Genomic DNA, 11,068 nt, shown 5'->3' with positions numbered 1-11,068 from the left:
CAGATCGCCAAACAGGTCCATCGACAAAAAATGTTAAGAACATTTGTCTTAAACTCTGGGCTCGAACAGGACAAAGACTTGGTCTATCATGTTTCCTTGTTGTATCCCTATCACCCAGTTTAGTATCAGGCACAGAGTAGGTGCTCAATAAATGTTTGCTGAATGAATAATAGGCTTTCTCTCTAACCATCCTCCACACCTCCAACCGAGGGAGCCAGTGCTGGCCTTTTTAGTCACCTAAGAAAGAGGGATATTCCTGAATCTAGTTTTGCCTCTACTAGTCTGCTTTTGTTCACAGAAGTGGGTGGTACTGTAAAGGTCTGGCCCCAGGAGATCCTGGGAACCTCACCCCCAGGAGCAGTGTCCTCTGCTGCAGAGGACTGCGTGAAGGATACAAAGACAAGAAGCTTCAGCATGGGAACAGGCCCTAGGGCATATTGGGTCCACGGCTCCTCATCCTCCTCTTGGTTTCTGTTTAGGATCCCAGCAAATGGGGCCCATCTTCTCTGGTCTTCAGCAAAGAGTATATTTTGGAGTTGGATGTGACCTTAAAGACCTTCCAGAACAGCCCTCCCTTTTGGAGGCCCAGAACAGGAAGGAGCTGAAGCCAGACCACACACTGAGGAAAGAGGGAACAGGGAACAAGATGTCACTCTAGGCAAAGAATATCCTCTCCTCTCATGCCTCAACCCAGGACGTGAGCACCCTGGCCAACTATATGAGAATTCAATAATTGGCTCCTAACAGTGTCCCTGAAGCCAGAGGCTCTCTCTGACAGGATGGGTGAAGAAGAGCCTCAAATGCCACGATGAAGGGTTGGGGATTTGATTAGGGGACAGAAAGGAATCAGGGAAGATCATGCTGAAGGCCAGGCTTCAGAGGTCTGCTTCAAGGCTAGACTCTATCTTGGGATCTTAGGCAGGTTGCTTCCCCTAAGCTGACCCCCCAGCACGATTAGCCAAAGTTTGCAGATGGGAAAACTGAGGCCTTCTAGAGAGGGTGAGGGAGTCAGGTTGTGAGACGGAGCAGAGAGAGGCAAGTGTATCCAGGCCACCTGTCTCTCAGACTGGCTGTGATCTTCTTGCCAAGCTGACCTCTTCCTGGCCCACTCCAGGCCCTTAGCCGCTGCTGCTCCCCACCCCCTCCCCCGCTCCACGTCACCACATGCTCAATGGGACTGGCTCCTCATATTGCACATAGGTTTCTCTTTCCTCTGCACAAGATGCCTTGACTCAGGATCCTCTCAGCCCTGGCCCTGAGGCAAGATGTTCCCCTTTCTGGGCCAGAGTCCCCTCTACTCACTTCTGACAGTGCGGTCCCGGGTCAGAACCAGAGGCATCCAAGCCTCCATGCTTTCCCCAAAACGTTTATCAGAATCATGGAGTATGTCCAAGATCTGGTATCCCAACCATTTCACAGAGGAGGCCCGGACAGGGAAGGGGCCTTGCCAAAGGTCCCACAGGAACCTGGTAGTCATCCTTGACTTCTCTCAATCCCTCTTTTCCTGTATCTAAAGCCTATCGATTCCAGCACCTTAAAAGCTCTCATAGAATAGACACATTTTTCATGCAGGAGAATTCCAATTAATTTATGTAGCTGCCTCCCCCTCAAAGAGATGAAGCATAACTCCCCACTCCCTAAGCATGGGCTACGCTTACTGGCTTCCTTCCAAAAGAATACAGTATGGAAAGGGGGGGTGGAAGGAGTCATTTTACAGTGGAGAAACCTGACATACACTACCTCAGCCAGGTGATCAAGGTTAAGATCAACAGTGAGAAGGCATACTGATAGCATATACCCTTGATATGATGCAATGAGAATGGTACTTTAATTTGTGTCTTCCTTCCCCAAGCCCATAACCCCAGTCTAATCATGAGAAAAACATCAGACAAATCCCAACTGAGGGACATTCTACAAAATACCTGACCAGTACTCCTCAAATGTTGATGATTCCAGGTCATCAAAAACAAGGAAAAGCCTGAGAAACTGTCATAGCCAAGAGGAGCATATGAAGACATGATGACTAAATCTAATGTGGTATCCTGGCTGGCATCCTGGAACAGAAAAAGGACATTAGGTAAAAACTAAGGAAATCTGACTAAACTATGGACTTTAGTTAATAATACTGTTTTGATATTGGTTCATTGTGACATGTACCATACTAATGTAAGATGTTAACAATAGAGGAAACTGGCTGTGGGGCATACAGGAACTGTCTGTATTATCTTCGCAATAATTCCGTAAATCTAAACTTCTAAAGTAAAAAAAAATTATTTTAAAAAACTTCCCATATCCGCCCCCATCACGCCACTCTCACCTGAAGTATATAGCTCAACTTCCTCACGGCTCTCCCTTCCTCCAATCCATTCTCCTGGCAGCCAGCAGAGGGCATTCTCTAAAACGCAAATCAAACCGTGTCTGAAGGTTTCCAGCAAAATAAGGGCGTTGGGTAGAAAGTTCGGGAGCTATATTGCAGAAGGCCCACCTGGATGTGTGCATAAGTTATCGTTATGATCCAGAAAGAATCTGGGAGGTATTTCTGGTATCCGTTGAAATAAAGTTACTGTATCCAAAATTTAAAACAACCCGGCCTTTCCAAGGTCTCCCAGATAAAACCTGCCCTTCAGTCACGCCAACTCCCGACCACCCCCTCATCACATAGCTATATATAGCAATTTCCCTTGGCTTTTCCCTTATCTCTATGCAAACTCCTTGGCCTGGGCATTTTTTCTTGCTTTCTCCCCCAGGCCCAGCTCCAGAGACCCTGCAACCGCCCCCCCTCACCCCGCCCCGAGACGAGAGAGCACTCCTGCATTATTGGGTTGTGACGTCCGGCCGATATTTCTTTCTACTACATGCGAACGAGAAAAATTGATTCCTCAGGCTCCCCCCACGCCCAGATCACACTAGGTCCGCGGAAAGGTTTGACGCACGATAAATAAAAAGATGAATCACTGAATAAATGGATGTTCTAGGGCGCAAGGCGTTTCTGTGAGCGAGAAGGGAAGGCGTGGGAAGCTGTCTACTACCTGGCTGGGTCCACTGCCGGGCCGGGAGAGGGAGGGGCTTCCTGAGCCTCGCCCTGCCATTGGCCAGGAAGGTCCGCATTGGGCTGAACCAACACCTCTGCCGCCCCGCGGAGCTGGCTCCCAGCCAGCCGCACCCCGCCCCCCCTCCACCGCCCGCCCCCTTAACTACCACCTTGCAGGCCAGCGCGTATACCAGGCGGCTACATGCGGGCTTGTGGGAAGAAAGACTGGCTGCTGGGGATGGCGCACCGGACGGGAGAAAAAGACTCGAAAGCAGTACTTTGGTTTTGCTCAGAATTTTATTAGGATTACCAGGGTTCACAGGGAACGAGGCGGGGCTTCTGGGGGAGGGGAACAGGAATACCGCAATGGGGAAGCGGCCTTGCATAGACACCGAGGCGGCCTAGCGGGCACAGCGGGGAAAGGCGAGGGATGGAGGGGAAAGAAAAGACTTGGAAGAACAGGGTGGCAGCAGAGCCCCCCAAGGCCACAGCAGCCCTCCCTGCTTCGGGATCAAGGGTGTCCACTCCATACAGCACGAGGGGGGTGGATAGAGAGGCCCTGACCAAGGCATCACAATAAATACGTTTAGCAGCACACAGAAGCCTGCGGGGGAGGAGGGCCAAAAGGGAGGGGGAACCCCCTTTCCCTCCCCCCAAAATAAGAACTCTACAATTACTAACCCATAAAAATAAACTTTAAACCCGTGTAAGAAGTCGTCAGCCCCCAGAAGTGCAATGTGGGGCCGCACGGCCCTAGCTGAGGGGGAGGGCAAATGGGGTAGGGGGAGAAGGATACAGAGGAAGCCCCCGCAAGGGGGAGACTTTTATCCGGTTTTGCCCCTCTTCCCCGGGTTGGCCCAAGCGTTTTGGACCTGAAGCACCTCCTCCATGTAGGAGTCTTCAGAGTGTTCCCCTCCTTCTGAATCTTCGATTCCTTCCTCGTCATCGCTGTCCTCACCTTGTTGCTGGCTGCCTGCACAGGGGAGAAAGGCAAAAATGGAGGAAGGTGGTTAGATGGGTAAGCAGATGTCACTCTTAACAGGGAACAAAGCCCAGAGCCAGGGCTTTGGGGGGACTGGGACCACTCACCAAGCGCCTCTGCTTGAAACAAGTGTGTGTGTGTCTGTGTGTGTGTGTACTCAAGGAAGCCCAGAGGGGAAACAGGAGGGAAGCAGGAAGGCAGGGTGGGTTTCCTGCCTCTGCCCTATCAAAATTGATACATGTCTGAAAGTAGCTTTTTCTCTTCCTGTATGCATCAATGTGTGTCTCGTCCTGAGTTCCGATCTCAGCTGAATAAACCTATTCATCCCGAGGCAGCTCCCTTGCTCCTTCTCCCCAGTTTGATCCAAACAGGCCCCAGTCTGTCTTCTTCAGCCCAATTCCCCACCCCCACTCCCACCCTAACGTTGGGCAGATAACTCTGTCTCCCCTTCTCTGAAAGAAGATATGCCATCCTGTGGGAGGGGGTGGGGCTGGCAACTCCTTCAGTTTCCCTACCCTACCTGAAAATGTGTCTAGATTGAGTCTACTCACTCATTCAATGTCTCCTTCCTCAGTGCCTTGCTCTTTTCCTCAATGGAAGGGACCATTTGCCAGGTACCCCATGGTCAAAATCTCCAGGATTGGTTGGTCTTTCTGCTCCTTCCACCTCCCCCAGGGGCCTGCGTCTCCTCCGTTTGCCTGCCTAAGCTAGACTCAAACATCTCCCTTGCCTGCCCTCTGCCATCCCGTTCGTTCCTGGCCAAGGTTTGACCCTATTAACGTATCCCCTGCTTATTCCCTCCCCCCACCCCACTGTGGTCTGGCTCTGCCCCTACCAATCCATTGAAACTACTCTTGCCAAGGTCACAGATGATCTATTCAGCCCCAAATCCAAGGGACACATCCTAGTCATCATTTTACTTGACCTTTGAGCAGCACTGGACACTGCTGACAATCCCCTCCTTCTTAGAACATTCCATGACCTGGTTCTCCTCCTAACTCTACCCTCTCAGAGCTTCAGTTTTCTCATCTATAAAACGGGGATAATAGTACCTACCTCATAAGAGTTGCTGTGAGGATTAAATGAATTAAAACAAGTAATTTACTTAGAATAGTGCCTGGCACATAGTAACCACTTCATTAATGTTAATTGGACTTGGATACAATAATGTTAATTTGCCCCAGAATCCAAGGCTAGGACTCTGCTCTGGCTTGTTACCCCCCTTTCTTGACAACTTCTGACTTCTCAGACATAGAACCAACCACCTGCCCCTGGGCCACCTGTGCCTTATGTCCAACAAGCCCTTCTAACTCTGTGTGCCTCCCTACATCCCATCAGTCCCACCAATAAGTAGTTCCCCATCCCAGGAAATGGCACCTCCTTTTGCCAGTCATCCAAGCCAGAAGGAAACCTGGGAGCTCCCTTAAATACTACATTCTCCCTCAAACACCCACGTGCAACCCTTCCTCAGCGTTTCCCAAAACGCTCTTTGGTGAACAGTGAACAATGGTTTCTGTGGTCAAGAAGTTTGGGAAATGCTGGGTTCCACAAAGTTTAAATAGGTTTCTTACAGCAGAGCTTCTTAGAGCCTTAAGGTGCTAATGTACGTGTAATTCCACATGAAGATGGTATTATTGTATGCAGTATTTCCCCAACATATTTGACCACTGAACCTTTCTGTGGGAAGCAGTTTTCAGAACTAGTAAAGGGTCCTCAGAAGACAATTTGGGAAACTCTGTCCACATATTATGCATTTTCACCCTTCCAGGCCCTTGTTCATGTGATCCCTTCCATGAGAATGCCCATAATGCTTTTTAACATGAATGCAACCTCCAACTCAAATGTCACTTCCTTTCTCTAGTTCTCCCCTTCCCCACTCTTAAGGTAGAATTAGCTGCTCCCTCCTCTGCGTTCACACAGCACACTGTTCATTTCACCCTCAGTTCCCCAAACAAGCCTGGGAGTTCCCAGAAGGCCAGGGCTGGGTACAGAGTGTGCTGAATTGCAATGTGTTTGCCACTTTTTTCCCTGTCTCTCCGAGTGAATGTGTCCTTAGTTTTCCACCCACTGTCTCCTATCTCTTCTCCCTTCTTCATATTTGTCTTTTGCTTTGTTACAACCTATCTACCCATCACCTACAACTGAAATTTGTATCTTTGGTTTTATTACATTTGTAAGTTAAATGTTCCCTGGCCTTGCTTTGTTTAAAAACTTGCACAGAATGCTTTTTTCTTTTCTCCACATGAGCAGATTGTGCTCAAGCTTTGATACCCTGACCCTGGCCAGCTTTTCTCTGAGAGAAGAGAAAAGAGGGAAGATAAGAGGGACTCTAGCTTACCCTCCTCACTGCCCTCCTCTTCTTCCTCCACCGACGATTCTTCTTCGGAGATGGTCTCTACCTCATCCTCATAGTCATCCTGGTTGTTGCTGTTATCCTGATCTGTGTTAGGGTCTTCAATGTTATTCCTGTAGTCTTCAATGTCTCTGTCGTCATCATCGCTGCCTTCATTGTCACCTTCATTGCCATCATCATCACTGCCTTCGTTGTCACCTTCGTTGCCATCATTATCTTCATAATCACTGCCCTCATTGTCTCCTTCGTTGTCACTGTCACTGCTGTCCTGGTTGTTGCCATTGCTGCCATGATTGCCACCTTTGGGGTTCTCATCATCACCATTGGGGTTCTTGTTGTCACCATCAGCATTCTTATCACTGTCGTCAGTGTTCTCTTCATTGTCATCAGTGTTGTTGTTGTCTTCAGGGTTCTCACTGTTGTCATTGGAATTCTCGTTGTTGTCGTCAGGATTCTCGTTGTTGTCATCGGCACTCTCATTGTCGTCAGTGGTCTCGTCATCAGTGCTCTCATTGTTATCAGTGGTTTCGTTGTCATCGGGGCTCTCACTGTTGTTGATAGTCTCATTGTCGGGGCTCTCATTGTGGTCAGGGCTCTCGCTGTCACAGAGGCTCTCGCTGATGTCAGTTATCTCATTGTCAGTGGTCTCAAAGCAGTCAGTGGTCTCCATGAAGTCAGAGATCTTGATGTCATGAATGGTCTCACTGTCAGTGATACCATCACTGTCTGAGGTCTCGCTGATAATGTCTTCCATTGCGTGATAGTCATCAGAGTCTTCCACAATCACCACCTCACATTCGTCCCTGTTTTTACTGTGGAGAAGGCTGGGGTTGAGTATAGGGTTGGTGGGAGGTGGTGTACCCAGGACAGACACTGAAAGGTGGTAAGTAACTGGGGAGGCAGTAGGCTATAAGGGCTCCCAGGGATGAGGTGGGGACAGTCCCATTTCTGCCTGACTGCATAACCTCACACCCCATTTCTGGGCATCACTCCCCACTTGTAAAACATATCGAAGTGGATTATCTCAAAGGTCCCTTTGGCTCTATAAATCCTGCGTGACACTAGCATAGTCTTTGCCCCATCTATAACAAACCACCTCTCAGCCACCAATCCCCCATCACCTTTCTTCCTTTTCTTGCTTCTTTCTGTTTGCCCTGTAGCCTCCTTCTCCCATCATGTAGTAGCGCAGAGGGTTAACCCACAGGTCATTCTTGATAATCTATTGAAAAAGAGGGGAAAAGGGAGAACAGAGCTATGAGTACAAGTCCCAGAGCTTACTCCCAATTCCACAGGCACCCTAGCAGAGGCAAGCCTAGCAAGGCCTTCTCTGACTGGGAGGGGCCCCACCTCAGCAATCCTGTCGGCCTCTGGGAGGCTGTGCTTTGAAAACCAGCTAAAGAAGCTGTGGCTGGTGTCCTGGTTCCTGTGCCTGTGGGCCTGGGGTTCCTGGCCCCGGTGCCAGCGGATTGGGGTGGAGTGAGACACCAGCCGGCCTGTGGGGAAAGGAGGCTATGGAGAGGGCACTGGGCAAGGATACACGAGGGACCCATGGATTTGCCCTGAGACTGACTCTTACCCGAGCGGTTGTGTTGGAACTCCTTGACAATCACCATGTTTGTGAAGTAGGGGTTTGTCTGGAAGTACAGCTTCATTTTGTAGCCCATGGAGATATGTCTGAGATCCTGTACCTGCTCAGGGTGGGGATAATGGTGGAATCCCCACAACGCCCTGGACCCTCCCACCCCGGCCCCTCACCTCCAAAGATTGAATTCCTTGCCCAGTCCTAGTGAAAAATATCTCTTTGGCCTGACCTGCAGATTGGTCAAGTAGCGGAAAATGTCTTCATCACGTTGGTTGATCAAGATTGAAATTTTGGGGTGGTTGAAGAACTGATGGAGGGAGCAGTTTAGGTCAAGGAGTGACTGTTCAATGAGAGAAGGAGGGAGGGGAGGCCAGGCAGGGCAGAGCAAAAGAGAGGCTGGAGCAGAATTTTGTCTGTGTTCATGTGATGTGTGTGGAGCAAGTGGGTCATGAGACATAACCAGTACTTTTATTCCCTTGACACTGTGTATGTGGTAGGAGCCTGTGTTTATGCAATGTTAAACCTGTGTTAGATGGCCTTGGCATGGTTCATATGTGCTGTCTGTCTGGGTGCTGAGAGTCTATGTCCATGTGACGTTGTGTCGTCGGGTGCTGAGGGTTTGTGTTCACGAGACATTGTGTGTCTGGGGGCCAAAGGCCTGTGTACAAGTGATGCTGTCTCTGTTTGCTGAGGGCCTGTAGTCACATGATGTCGTATATTTGGGTGTTATGGGTCTGTGTCCACATGATGTTGTGTGTCTGGGTCTGAGTGTTTGTGTCCAAGTGATGCTGTGTCTGGGTGCGGCGGGCCAATAGTCACATGATGCTGTATGTCTGCACACTGAGTACCTGTGGCCACATAATACTGTATTTGGGTGCTGAAGTCTTGTGTCCACATGAACTGTGTGCCGGGGTGCTGAGGGCCTGTGATCATGTGATACTTTGAGAGTGCCAAGGGTCTGTATCCATGTAATTCTGCTAGGATGTTAAATTCATGTGTTCCTAACATGTTGTATGTACGTATGTGTGTCCCCCAGAGATGAGCTTATCAACAGTGATTCTTCTCACTCTCCCCTTTCCTTCATTTAACTCCTCGATCTCCATTCCTAGGTACTCCTTCTGATCCTTCAGAGGCTCCAGCCCCTTTCTAGCCCTCTTCTCTCCAGCCAGGACTGGAGTCTCCCTAGTATCTAAGCAGAGACCTAGCCTTGCAGAGCCATGTGTGACTTAGGAACCATTTCTGAGCAATTTCTCTGCTGTGCGCCCTTCCCTTCCCTCTTTACTGTCTCTGAGTCAGTTTATCTTCTGTGTGCCCCTCCCCTCCTTTCACCACCTCTGGTCCAATTTTTCTGCTGTATGCTCCTCTACTCCCCTCCCCCTTTCACCGTCTGTGATCTATTTTTTTATGTTATGCTCCTCCTCTCTCTGCTTACCCATCTGTGGTCCAGGTTTTATGCTGTGTGCCCCCCTCCCCCCTTCACCATCTCTAGTCCAGCTTCTGTGCTGTTTTGCCCCCCTCCTCCCATCCCCCCTCCATCAAACTTAGCCTTTTTCCAACAGGGGCGCGCCCCCACACCCTTTCAACCTATCTGTCCCTCCCCCACTTCCCTCCATTTCTGTCATGGGCTGCTGGCCCATGAGTATAGATGACAAGGATACTGCTTTGACCCAGAAGCCTGGGATATGCTGGATGATGAGGTCTCTGCGCTCCAGGAAGGGTCTTCGCATCTGGATGAATTTGCGCTTCAGACGGAGGAAGGCCTTGCCCGCCTTGATGTTCACCGCCTCCAGATCCAGTTGAATGTTTTCCAGTGCCTGTAGGATGTAGTCTATCTTCTCGGCATTATTCTCTTTGCTTTCCTTCTTCACCTTCCTCTGCTTCCTCTTCTTCCTCCTCCTCTTCCTCACACTTTCCTTTTCATCCTCATCGTCGTCTTCCACTATGATGACCGCCTCTTCCTTCCCATTGGGACCGGCTAACCTCTGGTACCCCCGCCCCTCTGCGCTACAGGTTTCTAGGGCCTTCTCTCCAGCAAAGCTGCTGGGCTCCATAACCTGAAAGTCAATTCCCAGGCTTCCCCCAAAAGCCTCCGAAGGAGAGAGTGCTTCCAGGCTCTCCGTGGGAGGGGGCGCCTCCCCATACCCTGACTCGATCCCAGGCTCCCAGCCCGGACCCCCAGTACCCAGGGTGAAGTACGCGCGGATCCCTCCCTCCTCCAGAATGACATAGGGCGGCGGCGGGGGCAGAGTGGGGCCCAGTCCCACCCCCCTCATGTCAACCAGCACCTGTGCGGCCTCGGTTTCTTCCCGGAGCCTTGGACGCTGCTGAGGGGGAGGCAGGGGCAGTCGCAGGAGCGGCGGCGGCTGCAGGTCGTGTTGAGGGGACTCGGAGCTACTCAGGCGGCGGGCCTTGGAAGGAGGCCCCTCATCCGGGTGGTCCATGGTGACCGGGCTCACGCAGCTTAGGGGATCGCGCTCGCCCCTTCGCTCTCAGCCGGGCCGCCGCTGCCTGCCACACCTGCAGCGCAGCCGCCGCGCCTCAGGCGCCCAGCTCTCCGCACAGCCTCGCTCTGGCGCTCCCTCCTCCAGCGCCTGCCCTACTCCCTCCGCGCCAAGCGCCCGGCCCTCCCTCTCCCTCGCGGACCGGGCCCCTTCCGCCTCGCCATTGGCTGCCGGCCGCCGCGGCGCCGCTTGCGCTCCCTCGACCTCTGCCCGCTCTCACGCAATCCGCTTGCCAACACCGCACCTCATCACTTTCCGATTGGCTCCCCTCGTGCCCGCCAGTCATCGGGCTGACTCGCCCAGTGACGCGAGGGAAACTGCAGGGCGATTGGCTGCGAGGGAAGCTAAGGGGAAGAAGCCGCTCTCCCTCACCCTTCCAACGTTTTATCCAATGGGGAAAGTACCAGTGGTTCTGAAGACCAAAAAACAAACGCAAGCTCTGAGCAGGATGTGCTCAAATAAAATTGGGAGAGCCTCGCTGCCGCTCTCCCCTTCTTCTCCCCTCCCCTCGGCAACTACGTGCTGCTTAAATCTGCCCCTTCTCCTATCCCCGGGTTTTGCCCTGCTGCGACCTCTGATATGGTCCCTCGGGACTCAGGTTGCCCTAAACGAGCCTGGA

General features: G+C 51.4%; 1 protein-coding gene across 1 annotated transcript; it reads right to left on the bottom strand.

Annotated features, from left to right (window-relative positions):
• Nucleotides 1-3,320: 3,320 nt before the first annotated feature.
• Nucleotides 3,321-10,645, bottom strand: TSPYL2 (TSPY like 2). Its single transcript, XM_046674076.1, has 7 exons — nucleotides 9,607-10,645; nucleotides 8,178-8,255; nucleotides 7,943-8,054; nucleotides 7,714-7,859; nucleotides 7,488-7,585; nucleotides 6,352-7,178; nucleotides 3,321-4,004 (listed from the first exon to the last, which is right to left on the bottom strand). The coding sequence occupies exons 1-7, from the start codon at nucleotides 10,387-10,389 to the stop codon at nucleotides 3,856-3,858; spliced, it is 2,193 nt and encodes a 730-aa protein (XP_046530032.1). The 5' UTR covers nucleotides 10,390-10,645; the 3' UTR covers nucleotides 3,321-3,855.
• Between the last annotated feature and the right edge of the window lie 423 nt (nucleotides 10,646-11,068).

The sequence above is a fragment of the Equus quagga genome, chromosome 10 (assembly GCF_021613505.1).
Source record: "Equus quagga isolate Etosha38 chromosome 10, UCLA_HA_Equagga_1.0, whole genome shotgun sequence".
NCBI lineage: Eukaryota > Metazoa > Chordata > Mammalia > Perissodactyla > Equidae > Equus > Equus quagga.
The sequence above is the reverse complement of the archived record's forward strand: the minus strand, read 5'-3'. Positions and strand labels throughout refer to the sequence as shown.

Coding starts and splice junctions, on each gene's coding strand:
- TSPYL2 (XM_046674076.1), bottom strand. CDS start 10,389: ATGGACCACCCGGATGAGGGGCCTCCTTCCAAGGCCCGCCGCCTGAGT. Junction 7,860..7,942: donor GTTCCAACACAACCGCTCGG/GTAAGAGTCAGT, acceptor CTTTCCCCACAG/GCCGGCTGGTGTCTCACTCC. Junction 4,005..6,351: donor AGAGGAGGGCAGTGAGGAGG/GTAAGCTAGAGT, acceptor TCCCCTGTGCAG/GCAGCCAGCAACAAGGTGAG.